General features: G+C 40.0%; 3 protein-coding genes across 4 annotated transcripts in view; 2 read left to right on the top strand and 1 right to left on the bottom strand.

Annotated features, from left to right (window-relative positions):
* Window positions 1-191: 191 nt before the first annotated feature.
* Window positions 192-4,241, bottom strand: otc (ornithine carbamoyltransferase). Its single transcript, XM_034886338.1, has 10 exons — window positions 4,032-4,241; window positions 3,751-3,889; window positions 3,545-3,626; window positions 2,954-3,041; window positions 2,505-2,658; window positions 2,294-2,416; window positions 2,030-2,083; window positions 1,786-1,935; window positions 765-902; window positions 192-650 (listed from the first exon to the last, which is right to left on the bottom strand). Exons 1-10 carry the CDS (start codon window positions 4,112-4,114, stop codon window positions 591-593), a joined length of 1,071 nt encoding a protein of 356 aa, XP_034742229.1. The 5' UTR covers window positions 4,115-4,241; the 3' UTR covers window positions 192-590.
* A 655-nt stretch (window positions 4,242-4,896) lies between these two features.
* LOC117953207 (X-linked retinitis pigmentosa GTPase regulator-like) lies at window positions 4,897-15,063 on the top strand (the record flags this gene model as incomplete). Its single annotated transcript, XM_034886034.1, has 14 exons — window positions 4,897-5,025; window positions 5,315-5,440; window positions 5,546-5,638; window positions 6,193-6,255; window positions 6,349-6,507; window positions 6,627-6,776; window positions 6,869-7,027; window positions 7,757-7,912; window positions 8,030-8,154; window positions 8,395-8,595; window positions 9,373-9,880; window positions 9,991-10,070; window positions 12,235-13,887; window positions 13,924-15,063. Coding segments are annotated over exons 1-14 (4,644 nt in total), but the record flags the coding sequence as incomplete, so codon positions are not given.
* Window positions 15,064-18,526: 3,463 nt separating this feature from the next.
* The window catches only part of srpx (sushi-repeat containing protein X-linked), a 14,536-nt gene continuing 14,155 nt past the window's right edge, over window positions 18,527-18,907 (top strand). The window contains exon 1 of one of the 2 annotated variants that reach the window (XM_034886322.1): window positions 18,527-18,733. In XM_034886322.1, coding sequence (XP_034742213.1) covers window positions 18,673-18,733 — 61 coding nt within the window. In that variant the 5' untranslated portion in view covers window positions 18,527-18,672. The remainder of the gene's footprint in view (window positions 18,734-18,907) is intronic. The other variant, XM_034886321.1, reaches the window with a different exon arrangement.

Raw genomic sequence — 18,907 nt, forward strand, 5'->3', positions numbered from 1 at the left:
AAAAAAACAGTGGCTTGGTCCTTCAGCAGGGTGGCATAAACAAAGCATTTGGCAGTAAAGTCGGATTTATAAATGTTCATTTGGTGGGCTTGGCAAAGCATTTCCTCAAAAATGTGACAACATGCCGGGGTTACAGTGGCTACGTAAATACCATGTGAAGACTGCGAGGAATGCGATTGGTCAGCTCAGGCTGATTGCGTTTTTCTCCTTCAAGTTTCCGATAATCTTTGAGAATGTTGTTAAGTCAAGACAAAATTAAAAAAAATTGAGGAAGGCTTAGTAATCTTTTTCCTTTTCAGTAACATGTCTAGCAAAGACATTTGCACTGTAAAACTTATGCTTGCCACAATCCCCACTCACCAGAACAGTAAATGTAGAATGTAAACAGTGAGACAAGGAAAACAAGACCATCCATGCTCTAAATCAGAAAGTGATTTAAACAATGTAAACTATTTATTTTGGGTAATCCATCTAGTGTTGTGATGGTGCTATCAATGATTGAAATTTGACATTGAACAATGCAGAAACACCAGCAGTAGAACTGTCATACATCCCGACACACAAGTAAAACTGGGCCTTATGACCTGAAGTTAAAACTTCGGCATGGGGATCTGTGGACCGTAGTCAGTCAGAAGAGACACCATCAGACCCTGAAAGAGAAGACAGTTGAGATGATCAGAAGATAGAAAGGCAAAGACTATTCTAAGAGAATCAGATTAAACGTATACTAGTATAAAACAATATACAATAATCAGGTTAGTCACCATAATGGTCCACTTTCTGTTCTCTGCCTCTTGGAAGACGAGGGAGCGAGGTGAGTAGAATACCTCGTCATCTGCCTCTTCCATTTTCCGGGGGAGACAATGCAGGAAGGTCCAGTCTGGTTTGGCTACACTTCCTGTCTGTAGTGGACAAGAGCCAAAACATAGAGTTAAGACTCACTTCAACTCAGTTAAATTAGATTTTGGCTCCTTTGTCCGACATAAAGTCATATTTGTATTGACCAAAATAATTATTCTAATCTTCTCAGAGAATTATATAAATGAAATAATCATGTCAGGCCGGATTCTCCCTGGGACTGATTTGCGTACTGTCATGACAGCTGTCAAAAGGAAAAGTTAAGGAAAAGGCAAATGTCAACGAAAAAACAACTGTTATTGGAAAGACCGTGCTTGTACGCATGTGTCAGTATGAACATTTCCAGCCGTCACCTCGGGGTGAATGCGCAGCAGAGCAGGAGGGAAATAGCGACTGTGTGTGCGACATTGCTGAGAAGAGAGTTGTTCACTTTAATCCCTTTATGTTTAGATGCCTTTGAGCATTATATGAGAGATATGCTTAAGTATTGTCACGTAGTTTGGTTAGAAACATGTTTAGCGCGAGTCAATATAACAAATATTTATATTTGATCTTTGTTAACATTTAGATGTGACATTCTTTTGCCTTAGTAGACCTGTTCCTCACGATGTATGCTATGTGTAAGATGTGGCGCATTTATGAATCAATGAGTGACCACACTTGTGGGAACATTTCAGAGCCCTCGCTAGCAGTCTAATGTTAATTAAGTCGCCCACTAGGTGGCACTGTTGTATTGCTTTTCACTAGTAAATACTGGTGTGCCATTGGAAATAGGTGCAGTAATACAGTCCTACCGTATTCACCAACCCTTCACCTATTGAATATGTTGACTTCTACAAAAGCCTCTGGTATGTTGCGGGGGATTTTTAAGCCAAAAATAATCTAAACAATGTTAAAAAGTTAAAAAGAAAAAATGTCCTTCTTTACCTGCAATGTAATCTGGTAACCTTTAAAGTCTTTGAGCCTCTTTTTCTTCTCCTCCTCTTGTCCCATGCTGACCCAGGTGTCAGTGACCAAAACATTGCTGCCATGGGCGGCCTCCATCGGGTCAGAGGTCAGAACAAGCTGGGTACCATGCTGAGACAAAATTGGTATGAATGAATAAATGAATAGGAAGTCTTGTAAGAAAAGGTCTTTTTATAGTAATGACACCTGAAACAGAAGACCTCACCTCTTTGGAGAGTCTTTGTGCCTCTTGAATAACACTCTTTTCTGGCTCATAGCCCTGGGAATTAAGATACAGTTTGAGCTTTAGTAGTGATTATTGATGTACATTACAATTTATAATCAAAGGTTTTTTTCTTCTCACAAAGCAATCGGGGAGATAAGATACTCAGCATTGATTCCATGCATCTATACCTGCAAACTACTAACAATAATCTAATAGATAGAGAGGACCAGAGGAGTGCACTAAAAGAACACAAAAAAGGCAAACCTTTGGTGTAGCAATCTTAAGATGAACTCCCAATTTAGCTGCAGTCATCATGAAGGAGTGGAGGACGTTGTTTCCATCTCCGATCCAGCTCACTGTTAGTCCACTAAGGGACCCATAATGTTCCTAGAGGAGAATGTTAGTAATTTAGAAAATACTATGTTTTTATCATTTACGGGATCAAATTTGTGGTATGTTGTAGGAGTTGCATTACCTGTAAGGTGAGGAAGTCTGCCAGAATCTGGATTGGGTGGTAGAGATCAGACAGACCGTTAATGATGGGGATGGAGGCCTCCTTATCCAGCTCCTCTAGTGTGGAGTGGCCATACACTCGTGCCAAGACAATATTGCAGAGTCCTGAGAGAACCCTGGAGATTACACAGGTGGACATGTACCCGAGGGGCTGGGACTCATTTACTTTGTCTACAAACTAGTGCAGCAGAACAAACTAGTCAGTAATTAGTAGCAGCAGTGGACAACGTGAATTCACCTGACTTTCAATATGGGAAGTTACACTGAAAAATACCATGCTAATCAAGATTTCCCTGGATAAACTGGATATAAATGGAGTGTGAATACATAAAACCTAAATCCAACAACCATCTGACATTAATTTGAATTTAATTGTATTTCTAAAAGTAACAGCATACTTGTAAGACTCACCTTGCTGTGTCTGTGACACTCTCATTCACTCCCAGGTGGATGTCCTGAGGGGTGAGGAAACAGGGGTGCCCACCCAGCAAAGCAAACCCTGGAATTATGATATCAAGACAACTTCAATTTCCCTAGTGGCCAACTGGTGCCTAGTACAACAAACACAACATCATGTAGGCATCTGAAGGGGAGCAGTGCAGGGAAAAAGAAGCGTGGAATGAGTTGCAGAATGTTTTGTTCCAGTGATGTGCTGAAAGTTGCCTTTCAGCAGATCTTTTGTATCCATATTAACAATGACCTTTACACTGCTGAACACACTGACGAATAGTATCAGCCAAGCTGTGGCAGATGCTACATTACTGTTTTGATTGTTCTCATAAATACTTGCCACTTGCTGCTTGTATCAGAGTAATTTCCCTATTTGTTATTAATAAAGTCCAACTATCTATCTTTCTAGCTATAATTTAAAGTCTAAATGTGACACTTGAAACCTGCCTAGTTCTTTTATAAAATCCGCCCACCTCCAGCATTCTGTTATTCATGTTAAACTGAAGCACGTGGCTTGCAGTACACATAGCTACTTAAATACAAAACGGACACCTGTTTCTGTGGACATTCTTGTTCTGGTGCTCCTCTTCTCAAATATCATAGCAATTGACTTTCCTTGCAGAAGAGGAAGATACTGAAATAGAAAGGACAGTTCCTTTAAATGATCCACAATGAGGCTTCGCAGTAGAACTTCGAACACTTGACAAACGGACACTGCAGTTTACTATGGCTAACATTACTTTGCTAACGTTAGCTACCTGTTTTTCACGCTTGATCCGAAGTTTTAGATCTCCTGACACCCACAACAGCCTCTTGATTTCCTCTGAACTGAAGTCTTTCAGAGTGAGACAGCTTCGACCCTTTAAATTTACTGAACCAAGGGAAGCAGCTCCAATGCTTAGAAAGTAACAAACGAGGGTATAATGCACCGATTATTACGTGTAACGTTACTAACAATACTTGCATTACTGACAAAACTTGACTAACTTTACCAGTAAAGTTCTGCAAATTCCAAATAAAGTTATCTGAAGTTTCTTACCTAAACCCTCGAGCTGAGCGGTCTTGGACAGTTTTCAAACATTTGAAAATGGTGTGGTTTACAGACAATAGTTTAGTAGACATTGCAGCTCAAGGAAAACACAATGGAAGTATGATGTTGTGGGAATATTTCTTCAGAGTTAACTTTCATTCACTGCCTGTCCCGGGGTTAACATGCAGCCAGAGCTAGTATAGCCAACCTGCAGCGTGGCTACCACTGACGTCACCGGAAGACCACGAGGCTGGGCGTGGCTTCGGCTTCCTCCATGGATGACGTAATCTCTCTAAACGGCTCTTACGCACATATACAAGTATATACGTATATCTATACACACACACACACATATGTACATATATACATATATAGGCCTACATATACCTATATAAATGTATATATATCTCTTCCCGTCGACCTGCAACTTTGTGTTTTTCTGGGTTGAACTTTCAACATTTCGTTGTTACGCTTTTCTTTTCTACATTTTTTTTTGGACGTTTTTATCAATTTTATTCAAAAGGTTGTCACTTTTTTGATGGTTTTTAATTATGCTGTTGTAAAAGAATTTGACATTTTTTCCGATATTTTACTCACTTTGTCAACGTTTGTAAATAGAAAGTTTTTGTACTTTTCTTTCCAACATTTGTCACTTTTTTCAACGTGTTCTTGTTTGATATAGAAAGTTTTTGTAAACGGGTCAAATTTTACCCAACAGGAGGGATATACCCACACACACATATATATATATATATATATATATATATATATATATATATATATATATATATATATTTGTGTTTATTGTAATACTTAAGTAATTCCATAATATGAAAATGCCTCACCTATAACTTACTTCCATTGGCCAAAGACCAACTTCTCCCTGACCCTCTCTGACGTCTCTCTCTAAATCTACCTGTCAGTCAGTCAGCACCAAGCCACTCGGTGCAGGGGAGAGGGATAGCAGAGGGGATGACAGGACAGGACAATGTGGACATACCCGGTGAGAGTACTTTCTACACATTAACCAGCCTATATAGCTCTTATCTTTAAGAATGGTATACTTACTTGTCTCTTCTAACTGACGGTTTCCACACTCTGTAAGTTGTGTGTGTGTGGTTGATCTGTTGCTATTTCCGTCAGGCTGCTACTTAAATGGCTTGAGATGTGACAGAAGGTTGGGATTTAGTTGGTGTTAAGTAAGAGAATAGTAAGGGTTGCCTTTAAATCCATTGGGTTTATTATTCCAATCAAAGGCTGTTTAAAAGATGAATCACACATTTTGTTCTCAGAAACAGGAGCCATCTTCACATTTGGAAAGAGTAGTTTTGCTGACAACGTGCCTAGTAAATTCTGGTTGAAGAATGATCAACCAGTACACCTATCTTGTGGAGGAGAGCACACTGCTGTCATCACAGGTGGAGACAATCTATGGCCATTTTAATAATAGATAATTATATTCTGTGTGTCCATTGATAAAAAATAATAATAATTGTATAATCAAATGATTCTTATGTCTGCAGAAAATGGCAGGCTGCTCATGTTTGGTGGTAATACTTGGGGCCAACTGGGGCTTGGATTCAAGCCTGCTACCAGCAAACCTGCCTTTGTAAAATGTGAGTTACTTAACACTGAAATGGCAAATAATGTTCATTTTCATTGTTAATCAATATGCCAATTACATTATTTTGATAAAATGTAGGAAAACACTGACAGGGCCTAAGCTGACGTCTTCAAATCACTTGTTTGGGTTTTACAGTGGTGAAAGGTAACTAAGTACATTTACACTGTACTTACTATATTATTTAAGCTACTTGATACTTCTTTCCATTTTCTGCTACATTATTCTTCTACTTCACTACAATTCAGAAGCAAATAATATCTACTTCTTACATTACTACATTTATTTGACAATTTAGTTAGTTACTTTGCAATTTCAGATATACAATATAATCAACAAATACCTTATGATATAATGTTGTAGGTTAAGAAAAGATGAAAGTTTATTAATCCCTGGGGGGAATTCAAAAGCTGTATATAAAGTCAGTTAACTCCATTTACTAGCTGCAACATCAAAGTGTCCACTGATCTAGATATAGACTGAGGAGGATTTTAGTCTTGGTATTTTATTTTCATTTTTACTAGCTATAATTGTGTATTTTTCTTTCAGCCTTGAAGTCTGAGAATGTGAGGCTTGTAGCTTGTGGCAGGGATCACACAATTGTCTGCACACGTAAGATGATATCAATAAATATATAACAGCTGTTTCCTTACACCAAAATTAGTTGTATTAGTTGTATTTAATTCAGGTTTTGTATATTTTTAGGGCAGGGTAGAGTGTTTGGTGCTGGCAGTAACCAGGAGGGGCAGCTCGGTTTGGGCCACTGCAACAACACTTCATCCTTTCACCTGCTGCATCCCTTCTGTGACCATGCACCAATCAAAATGCTTTCTGCAGGATGCAACACCTCAGCTGCCTTAACAGGTGGAAGAAGTAACAAGTAATGATGTGATGAGTACTGTTTGCCAAGATGCTCTGGCCAAGGTTCAAACTGTATGTGTGTGTGTGATGTTTGATTTCCCACACTCTGTGTGCGTTGGTAGAGGACGGGAGACTGTTCATGTGGGGAGACAACGCTGTGGGTCAGATTGGTTTGGGGGACGAGGAGTTTGCAGCAGAACCCAGAGAGGTGGATGTTAGGGAAGCCGTGATATGGGTCTCCTGTGGGTACCACCACTCAGCATTTGTTACAGGTACTCAATCCAACCAAACACAGCACAAGAGATTTTTTGAGTGTTCATTTACCAACCTTCAGAGACCAATGTTGTGTCTGCTTTGTTTTTAGTGGATGGAGATCTCTACACGTTTGGAGAGAGTGTGAACGGAAGGCTTGGTCTCCAGGTGGAGCAGCTGGGCAATCACAGAGTCCCTCAACGGGTGCAAGGGATTCTGGGTCGTGTCACCCAAGTGTGCTGTGGAGGAGAGCACACTGTGGCACTCACAGGTAGGTTAACAGTACACACACACACGTTTTACTATTTATATTTGACATATTAGAAATAGTCTGTTAGTCAGTGGTGGAAGAAGTATTCAGATCCTTTACTTTTGTAAAAATGTAAAGATACTTTGTAAAAATACTCCACTACAAGTAAAAGTCCTGCCTTTACAGTTTTATTTAAGTAAAAGTATATTATCAGCAAAACATAATCAGTATCTGAAGTGCAAGTCCTGTGCAGACAGACCTTTTTTATAATCACTTATGCTTTAACATGCAGCTTTTTAAACGAATGCTTCTCCCCTCCAATGATAATTTGTATATCAATTGCCACGATCTGTGGTGCCCAGCTATGTCCTGCTGTGCCTGGTAATGCCGCACAGTGCCCTGCTAGGCCACAAACTACTACAAAGAACTACTACAAACTACTATTTTCTTTTTGGGACTGTTATTGCCACTCTTCATTCTAACCCCAAGCGGTCGTCAGACACCGCCTACCAAGAGCCTGGGTCTGTCCAAGGTTTTCTTCCCAAAGGGGAGTTTTTCCTCGCCACTGTCGCACAGTTGCTTGCTCTGGAGGAAACTACTAGAACTGTTGGGTCCTTGTAAATTCTGGAGTGTGGTCTTGACCTGCTCTATCTGTTAAGTGTCTTGAGATAACTCTTGTTATGAATTGATACTATGAATTAAATTAAATTGAATTGAATACATTTTGTTGTTTCTGTTTTGCTCTGTTAGAGGAGAACGTGTACACGTTTGGCAGAGGTCAGTACGGTCAGCTGGGCCACGGGACATTTGTGTTTGAAGTTGATTTGCCAAAGCCACTGGAGCACTTTTGTAACAGCAGCATCCAACATATCGCCTGTGGAGAAAACCACGCCGCTGTCATCACAAGTAGGCAATTGTTGAGGCTCATTATGATCAAAATAATACTGCCTGTTTTTCTTTCTGTGTATTTCTAATCATGGAAATTGAAACTTTATTTAATCCTTTTGTCGGTCTTCCCCTCAGAAAGCGGGTTTCTCTACACGTTTGGTGATGGTCGTCATGGGAAACTGGGTTTAGGGGAGGAGAACTTCATTAACCAGTTCAGCCCGACACTCTGCACACGTTTTGTCAAGTACAATGTTCAATTAGTAAGTGAATGTAATAAAAGGGCTCAGGGTGGTGGAGGATGTTGTCCATCAAGTTCAGGGTGGTCCACCTGTGTGCATGTCAGTAACCCCCCAAAATCTCTGGCTTTAAATGCTCTTTAATTGCAGTCCACCTTTTGAGTGGTATGTCCTGTATGTCTGAAAGTAAATGAATGTAAAGTGCGAGAGCAGACGGTACACAGTGATAAACTACATTGAGTCCATGTGTTTTCTTACGTTTAGGTGTCCTGCGGTGGTAACCACATGCTGGTATTGGCTACACCCAGACCACCAGAGAGCCAAGAAGTGGTGCCAGAAGAGGATGTCGCAGAGAATGTTTTGGAGCCAATTTACACAGAAATTATCCCGCTGGACCCTTTGATTGATCCTAATCCACTGGTCCCACTCTCGGCCTTCTCTGCTCGAGCCCGGCATAGAGAAAAAGTGAGAACCTTCTCCTTACTAGCGTAAACAAGGTTCTTACAAGACCTCTCAAACTAAGTAGTTCCTAATTTCAACCATCAGCAGCTGTGTACATAGGTATTACAAAAATATACACTAAAAGAGGGATTGCTGCGATCCTAAATTGTTAATCCTTTTTGTGCAGTTTCAGTCAATACTTAAATGTAGGGCTTCAAGTAACGCTTATTTTACATTCTCCATTATTTTTTCAAGTTGCTGATCTTAAATGGACTTCAATGGATTCATTATTTTTATTTGGATAATCCATGCAGTCATCTATTGTGTTTATCAGGGTTCAGGTCACATACATTTTATCATTGGGAATAGTTGTAATATACTGCTGGGAAGTACTTAGAAATGGGATATTGTAACAAATCATTCAAGTAATTCAACTGTTTTTTATTATACTTTCACACTTTAACCTGGAAGATTTTAAAACGGGTATTAGATTACATTCTATGTGGTATTAAAAGGTCTTAAACAGTTTTTAACTGAAATTGGTGAACCCTGCAGAAAGTTTGTCTCATTTTAGATAATTGAAATCACATTTAACTCCAGTAGGGTGCAGTAACACACCAAGTTGTAGATCTACTGTAGTGTGTGTGTGTGTGTGTGTGTGTGTGTGTGTTTGTGTGTGTGTGTGTGTGTGTGTGTGGGTGTGTGTGTATGTGTGTGTGTGTGTGTGTGTGCGCGCGCGCGTGTGTGTGTGTTTGTCTTGTACTGTAATATTTTTGTTGTTCTTCCTGTCCTGTCTTTTAGGGAAGCTCTGTGGAGCTGTTTGGGAAGATGTTTCAGAACCTCCCACGTCTAAATTCTGACTTCCTCAACATCACCTGGCAAACATCCAGAAATATCCCAATCCCTAAAGTGCTCTCAAAGGACTTTACTACCCCTTCCTCATCCCCCAAACCACAATCAGAAGCAACACTAAGCCCACCACTCTCTCCCAGATCTCCAGTGTTACCCTCTAACCCATCAAGACCACGTTCTCAATCATTCAACACCTTTCAGAATATATCAAAGAAATCAAAGTCTAAATCCAAAGAGCTGCCTTCTCCCCCACTGTCACCAAAGTTCATAACTAAACATAACACCCCAGTATTTCCTAGACGGACGGCAAAAAAAAGACTGAATAGAACCGCTGAAAAAGCCTTCATTGAAGACTCTCCTCTATCACCTAAAGAGCCCTGCAGTCCCACCAGACCCTCAAGTGATATTTCAAAGAAACATCTCAGTGAGGAAGAGCATCTTGTCTCGCCACGAACAGGTATTTTCAACCTATAACTTTAACAAATGTTAAGCTGAGTTTTGATCTTGCGTTAGATACTGTACTGTACAGCTGTTAAATTAATACTCACATTGTCTTATCTCTTTCAGAGAGAGAAACTATTCAGAGTCAATTTGTCATAGAAGAGTTGGAGGAGAAAGGAGTGGACTCTGACTTTTTGTCAAATGTGGTAAGAGATGTTTGGTTTGACTTTGAAAGAGTAGAGAAATACAATATTGTCCACGGACTCATAAACACAGAGTTAGTTGAATGTTATTTTCCTCTTTAGGCTTCTTGGTTGTGGTTTAGATTATGTGCACTCCAGAGCAGGAAGCAGCACTGTTGAACACTCACTGACTTTTCCAGGAAATGTGCATAGCTCAGCATACATACTGCTGAATGTGTATGTGTCTGTGTGGTTTCTGTTTTATACATTTTCCATTTAGTATAATACTTAGGTGAAATATGAAATTGAATTCAGTGTTTTAGTTTTTTTTTAATTTTTCACATTAATTAGTTTTTTCCCCCCAAGAATATGTATTATGAATCTCCTCATAGTAGTTTCAGAGATTAGGAAAAAGATTAGGGAAAACAAACGTGTTTGGGCTCCAGCCTCAGATACACAAACACTCACTCAGATACACATACATACAGATACAATGCTTTAGAAAAGTTTGCAGGAATCTTGCCACATTGTATTAGTATTTCCACAGCCAGTGATGAAGCAAGCTGTAAACTTTCCTGCGCAATTGTGTGTCAAAGAGCAACATGTGCTATTCAGAAATCTGTACTTTAGAAAAACTGATCATATTTCAGAAGCTGTTCATATGATTTCAAAGTTAAATCTGAGTAGCCTACTACTAACTAATATCTAGTAACTTCTGGTGTCAAAAACATGAAATGAAGTTTAAAGTAACATTTCACTCAGGAATGTAATATAAAAGTAGCTGAAAAAAGAAATACTAAATATAAGTACCCTAATATTGTACTTACTGCTTAGAGGTACCTCGATGTTATATGCTGGCCACAGCCATGCCCTGTACATAGGGCATGGTTGTGGTTGGGGGGCCATTTTGTGTGTTTCGTAATTGAAACAGGAAGTGGGTGTGAGCAGAGTGTACATCGTCCAATTGGCTAGAAACTTTTCACAATTCATGAGACTCTAACCATGACAACATATAAAGGCAAATACAAGATACGGAACTTAGAATGTGTGGTCTACTTGTTATGATACTGAGTCCGCCCCTAAACTCTAACCACGCCCATGTACTAAGATTGGTTGTACCCGTCCCCATAAGTTAACCACGCCCTTTTCATAAATAATTACCTGTCTGATGTAAAGTCTTGTGTGAGGTATAATTGAACTCAGCAAATAATTTGTCCTTTGTCACAGTTTGGTTGTCCCCTATGTTTAAGCCACACCCCCTTTCATAACTGGTGACCCATTTAAAGTAAAGTCTTGTGTGAGGTATCATTGAATTCGGCATAGAGTTCTCTTTTCATTGGAGACAATTTGCCACACCCCATATGCTTAAACCCCGCCCCATTTAATAACAAATGACCCATTTGATGTGCACTATACAGGGAGTTCCCTTCATTGGTGACAATTTGCAGTGTCTGATCAAATGCACGGTCACAAGGAGCAGTATCCGCCAGTAACCGTGACGCGCATAGAGGAGCGACGGCTCCCGTCAAACGCTGCTTGCAGCTTTAATTGAACTTGCATTTAAAAGTCTGTTGTGACAGTCTGTTATTCTAACCATCTGTTTATCTCCAGTGCATATGGAAAAATAAGAATTCTCTCAATTGTCACCATGGTTTCTTTTACCTCCCACACACAGCTGTATTTAAACCTAGTGACAGATTTTTTTTCTTCTTTTTTTTCAGATTCTTTTCTATATATATTACATTTCAAATCATACTGTACAGAAATGTATTTTTACATGATGATGGCATCCAAAATATACTTTATACCGGCATTATATTTCCTTTTTATGTATTGTTGCCAACATACTGATGTATATATTTATAATTTTATTCAAAAGATTTTAACTGAAAAACATCTACACAAAACAAAAACTACTGAAACATGTCTCCAAAGAAATTCTAATTCTGTGTTGAGTGTTATCATAGAAACAGCTCCTTTCAACCAGAGACAACATGCATTTGGCAGTAAAACATATTAAACATCAAATGCCACAACTACACATTCAGCCATGTTGATTGCAGGCCTACTGCTGTGCTGGTCCAACTTTCCTTTTCTATAACATGCTATTATCAGGCATATGACCTTTTTCTGCCTGTATTTTCTTTTTTTTCTGACTAAATCCCTATTTTGCTGTGATTTATGATAGGAAAAGAAGAAAGGCCGAGCTCTTAGAAGAACTACAAAAGAGGCAGAGTTGTTTGCCAAACTGCTCCAGTTCAATGGGAAGGCAGAACGAAATCCTCTTAAGGCCTCACCCACAGAGCTTCTGAAAGGCTCTTTAAAGAAAGAAGTGTATCCACTGAAGAGCTTAAAGAGTCTGAAAAACACATCTAAAAAGGTTACATCTGAAGGCAAAGAGAACATCACCGAGCAGTCCAATAAAATCAAAACTCATGAGGACGGAACAGCTCGAAAGGAAACCTCCCATTTGGAATCACCAAAACTATTAGCATCAAGCCCAAAAACTCCAAAATCTTTCCGGAAGACACTAACACAGCAGAGACTGGCGGCTGCAGTGAAGGAAAATGACAAAAGAAACAGAAATGTGAAAGAAAGTATTATAAACCAAGAGGATATGAAAGCCAGTGCTTTAAAAAAAAACTTCATTTCGACACTAAGAAAGGATGAAAAAAAATCCTCCGCTTTGGACAAGACATTTTCTGTTATGAAGGTCACTACAGGAAATGAAACAACCAGCATATCTATCCAGAGGGGAAGTTCATTATCAGTAGAAAAAGATGCAGCGATCCAGAGTGAAACCACTGATGTCAAACCTGTTGAAGTGCAAATGCAACGTGATCCACAGCAATTCACATCGACTCCAACAAAAGATTTTCAAAAGGGTGAATCTGCACTGGAAAGAGGTCAAAATAAGAAAAAAGACACCACACCCGCCTCCACACCTGCTCAGGTTGAAAATAAGAAATCCATACCTGTGAAAGTTAAAGGGAAACAGAATGAGATCAAATCCACACTAGTCAAAAATCAAAGTAAACGTGCAGGAAATACTCCAGTTACAATTGAAAGTAAAATAAAAGTTGTGAGAAATGAGTTAAAGAAAGCTAAAAAATTGAAAGGTAGAACTATAGATAAGCAGAAGATACCTGAAGGTGACAGAGCTGAAGTAAAGGGCCATAAGAAGGCCAAAGAATCTAAACTGAAGGAACCAGGGGGAGACAAAGGGGATGAAATCAGTGTTGAAGGAGAAGCTGACCCTGAATATATTATGAGGGCCAAGCCAAGGAGTAGGCACCCTGGACCTTCCACACCGGTTGAAGTTATGTGTAACCCCATCTCCTCTCAAAGCACTCAGAGAACAGAAGTGATTCCCGTCAGTGGTGCCAAATCCCCACAAGGCACCAAACCTGTTGAGAAGGATCTGCTTGTGTCTGAAACACACATAAAGGATGCTCAGAGCCTGACTGAAGAGAAGCCAATGTGGGGGGAAATCCTCAGTACCACAGCCTCTCTTCTCCCTGCTGTTGGGATAGCAGGTACAGCTCTGAAAGGCCTTAGCGATGCAGTGACAAACATAGGGGGTTTACAGTCGGACAGTGACACAGATACCACCACACCACCCAAAACACCCAGACGAGTGAAGCAATTCACAAAACAAAGTGCAGTCATACAACCTTCCTTTTCCTCGACATTGTCACATTTTTCTTCAACAGAGACGTCAAATCCAGCAGAACAAAGAACAGAGAAAGATGTTCAGGTCACGAAGAATGTAGTTCAAGAAGAAGAACGTAATACCCTTCAGTCACAACAGGGGGTGTTGAAAAGTGATGGGAGTGAAGACATTTCACAAACAGAGCGAAAGAACAGTGGCACAGAAACTTCCCAGCAAGAACATAAAGAAGATAAGAAAACCTACAAGGATCATAAGGGAGGAGAAACAGATACTGAAGATGAGGAAACAAAGAAAAATGAAGGGAGTGGAAGCCATATGGAAGGCAAAGAAGAAGATGAGGAGGAGGGAAGTGAAAGTAGCAATGACTTAGAGGAGGAAAAAGACAGTGTTCCTGTAGATGGCGAGGAAGAGCAAGATAATGAACTTGCAGAGGAAGATAGTGAGGAGGAAGCCGGAAGTGCAAATAGTGGTGTCACAGAGGCTGAAGAGGAGGAAGAAGAAAGCAATGAGGAAACTGGTGGAGGAGGAAGTGAGTCTGAGGTAAGTGAGGCATCAGAGGAGGAGGGAAGTGAAAGTGAGGAAGAGAATGAAGAAAGTGAGATGAGTGAGGATGAAGATGATGAAAGTAGCCAAGAATCGGGGAGCAGCAGGAGCAAAGAGTCAGAGGAGGAGGACGGAGACGGAGGTGACACTGCAGATTCGGACTCTGAAGAAGAAGAAAGTGAGGTTGACGCAGAGGAAGAGGGTGAAATGGAGGAAGAAAAAGATTCCACTGAGAAAGATTCAGAGGAAGATGATGAAACAGATAAGAGTGAAGGGGAGGAAGATGAGGAACAGGATGAAGTGAGTGTTGAAAATGAGGAAGAGGAATACAGTGAGTCCGAGGAAGATGAGGAAGAGCTAGATGAAAAGAGCGACAAAGAAAATGAGGAGGATGAAGAGGAGGAACAAGAGGGTGAGGAGGAAGAAGAGAGTATGGAGGAGGTAGAAGAGGAGGAGGAAGATGAAGAGAATAAGGAGGAGGTAGGAGAGGAAGAGGAAGAAGAGAGTAATGAGGAGGTAGGAGAGGAGGAGGAAGAAGCGAGTAAGGAGGAAGAAGGAGAGGAGGAAGAAGAGGGTGAGGAGGAGGAGGAAGAAGAGGATAAGAAGATTACAGAGGAAGAAGAAGAAGAAGAAGAAGGAGAGCAAGAGGGTGAGAATGAGGAGGGAGCAGAGGAGGAAGGAGAAGAAGAGGAAGAGAGTGATGATGAGGAGGAGAAAAAAATAAAGAGAAAAGTGGAAAATTCTGTGGCTAATGAAAAGGAGATGGAAGAGAGTGATGAGGAGGAGGAGGATGAGGAGGAGGAAACAAAGATAGAGGGAAGACTCAAAAATCCAAGAAAAGAAACAAAACAGAAACAACTCAAAGAAAAAAAAAGTAGTGAATCTGAAGGAACTGAAGATGAGAAGAGAAAGGAAGAAGTTAACAGAGTAGGTAAAGAAGACGAGGGAGAAGACGAGGAGGAGGAGGTGGAGGAGGAGGAGGAGGAGGAGGAGGAGGAGGGAGAGGAGGAGAATGAAGAAGGACTAAAGGAAGAAGAAGGAGAGGAGGAGGAGAAGGAAGAAGAAGGAGATGAGGAGGAAGAAGAGGTGAAGGAAAAGGTAAAATCATCAAAAACAAAAAACATACAGAAGTTGCCTCCTGACAGAAAAGACAGACAACAGACGGAAGCACCCAAACCAGCGCCAAGGACAAAGCAGAGAGCTGGAATGAAGAAACAAGATGACTCTCAGCAGTTCTGGAACAATGTTCTACCTCAGTACCTCGACCTGCAATGAAGGTCATGTGTAAGTATCAACCAGTGTTTAACTGAAGGGACACGGACTCAGCACTACAAGTGTCCTGCAGTATGACCTGCTAACTGTGAGTAAGACTCAACCAAAGTGGAGGCTGTCTGTATTTTTTATATCGTCAACTAAATTTAATTCAATTCAATTTTATTACTATAGTGCCAAATCACAACAACAGTTATCTCTCAGCGCTTTTCATAAAAGAGCAGGTCTAGACCGTACTCTGTGATGTTCTTACAGAAACCTAGTAATTCCCACCAAGAGCAAGCACTAGACAATATAGGCAAGAAAAAAACTTCCTTTTAAGAGGCAGAAACATCGAGCAGGACCATGGCTCAGGGTGGGCGGTCATCCACCTCGACCGTTTAGGGCTGAGAGAAAGAGACAGACAGAAACAGAGAGAGAGAGAGAGACAGACAGACAGAGAAGTGACAGACAGGGAAAGAGAGAGAGAGAGAGAGAGAGAGAGAGAGAGAGAGATGGAGAATTTAACAGAGGGTGTTGAGCAGGAGGAGGCAGAAAATCACATTAATAACACCAAAACCAACAATGCATTAGTCTGTCACTCAATACTTAACAAATTCCCCACTTTGTCTGTGGCAATCAGCACAAAGCCCATCCATTCCTACGCAAGACATACATTTAGAATTGTTCTTTTGTCACAAATAGTTTCATCGATCCATTCTAGTAAGTACTGACAGCAGCAGAGTGGTGTATGTGGGATTGACTCAAAATAAACTACAATGCCCATGTTCATCATCGGAAGGAGCCCTGAGCACCAGAGTGGCTCATTTATGTGTTTTTAGAGTAGTCCACTCATTTGATATTGCACTTGTACCATTGTCAAACAATAGACTGTTTAAAAAAAAGCATTATCTTTTTTTATTCTACACATTCTTCTTCCTTGTCAAAACCTTCAGATGTTCTCATTTCCCACAATACAACTTGAACACTCTATCATTCCATCTGAGATTCATGTGTGTAATGCTAATAGCGGCTAATGTAGCATCGAGTTGCTAGCCTCAAGCAGAAATGAGGCGTGGGCTACAAAGGCCTGGTAACCTCATTTCTTTCTAATTCCACACCCCCTGTTTGTTGTTTCATTTTCAAACTTGTGTAGTCTGTACCTAATGCTGACTCAATTTTTTAGATAAATGTATTTGTATTCCTGAAAGAGTGACTTGTTTCTGCCTACATACTGTAACATCCATTTTGTCTGTGGTTATGATGATTATTTGCTTTTTCAACCTCAAAACGTACTGCAGCGGTCAAATTGCAGTAATTATATACTGTGTTTTGGTAGGAATCAATGCTATGAGATGCTAAAACATTTAAAAAAGAAACTATTAAAAATATATATACTCAAAGAGAACACCAGCTATGAGTGTAAGTCTGTCTGTGTACATTTAAAGCTTTAGTGTGTAACTTTTTTATAATAATGAATGTCTGTTACATTCAAGCCATTTCCAAATGAGTTCATACAAAGCTAATTAAGACTATCAGTTCCACAAAACTCCCTTTGTATTTCTCAGAATAGTTATGTTCAGAAATTGGTGGCGTCCAGTGACTTTCCCTTGCACAAACTTGAGTAAAGGTATTTACCTCTTCTGAAGAGTTGATCATGTTTTTTGAATCCTCCGTGTACTCCTTGGCTACTAGCAGTGAAGCACGTTCACGGAAGGCTTGTATTATGTGGATGCACTGACAGAATTGTTGTCATTACTTTTGTTCAATAGTTGTAATTCCTCATGTGGGAGACAGAAACTACGCACTATAGCTTTAAACACAACAAAACAAAACCCAGAGATGTAACACCCCTATGTAAACACCACATCAAAGGGTCAGCCCATTCCTCCAGAGCCAGGTGAGCAACACCAATAACTAACTCTTTTTTTCACCTGACCTGAGAGAAACATTTCAGGCGTAACGGTCGACTGAGCCTACATCCCATAATTAAAGCTCAGGAGATCCTCTAGCAGTCACTTCACCACACGCCTCCTTCCTGTTTCCCATTAAGACAAAGAACACTTTAACATTTTCATGTGTGGACTCGACTCCCTCACACTCTACACAGGGTCTACAACCAAACTGATCGGTCTTTCAACCGGTCTGTACTTTCACCCGGACCTCCAGCTGGATCTGTTTTTGTATAAAAATAAAATAATAATCCGCTACAGTGGGGCTCCAAAGTTTGCGTACCCCAGGTAAAAATTTGTATTAATATGCATAAAGAAGCCAAGAAAAGATGGAAAAATTTTAAAGCCATCAAATGACAGATTGACATTATTAACAAGAAAATGTTCTTGTTATAACCTGATAACTTTTTACATTCTGAAAACGTGAAAACATCTTGTTATACAATAAACTTTTCACATAATAACATGACACTGAGACGTTTTTTTTTTCTGCTGTGGCAACACTATTCTTCCGTAACTTACTCCACTACTGTATATTGTATACTTTAAACTCCAAATATATATTTGACAATTATAGTAGGCATCTGCAGTAGACTAGTTTTTTTTTTCATATGCTTACATGATATGGCAGTAATATAGGCCTATAATCCACTTTATACTGTACAAAATAGCCTACCTAAAAATGATCTTCCATTAATTTGTAAGTGATAAAAACAGAATAATGTATTATCTCATTCTAATAATATATTTTATTATTCTGTTAATATATCATCATGTAACACTTTAATAGGATAAATTCTGCAAAATGTGTACGTTAGATGCATTTTGCTGATAATACTTCTATAGAGTACTTTTATTTTTGAATTCAGGACTTTTACTTATTTTACAATTGTACTTTTGTAACTTATAGAGTAGATGTACAGTGCTTAATGGCCTATTTAGAGTAGACTATGAGAGGAGTTTTGTCAGCATAACTGGGTTGATTAATATTAGTCAAGTGTCTTGTGGAGATAGTCCCATATGACAGTTTACCCACAGGAGCTGGCACAGCCTCGTCTATCTGAACTGCCTCGCGCCAGTGGCCGGGCCTGACTGTATTTGGAGAATCCTCCTTTCTGGAGCAAGAGGCGGGCCTTTGGAAAGCAGGAATGCGTTGGAGGTTTTCCTGCAAGCTCCCTCTTCAGATGTTGAAGTCCCGCGTCTCGATATGGACATGTGGCCGCTGGTGCTCCTGTCCCTCCAGCTCTACTTCTGCTCCGGTTATGAAGGTAAGGAACTGACAAAGACTCTCATTCACATCCTGGACATTGTTAACCCTGCTGGGGCCAGAAGGATGAAATCATCAAACAGTTTAAATTTAGACTGGTGAAAATGTATTGGATGTCACTGATTTCAGGCTGGATTTAGATTCAACACGAAAATTGGGAGAAGTGTCACTTTTT

The sequence above is a fragment of the Etheostoma cragini genome, chromosome 11 (assembly GCF_013103735.1).
Source record: "Etheostoma cragini isolate CJK2018 chromosome 11, CSU_Ecrag_1.0, whole genome shotgun sequence".
In the NCBI taxonomy this organism is placed as follows: domain Eukaryota; kingdom Metazoa; phylum Chordata; class Actinopteri; order Perciformes; family Percidae; genus Etheostoma; species Etheostoma cragini.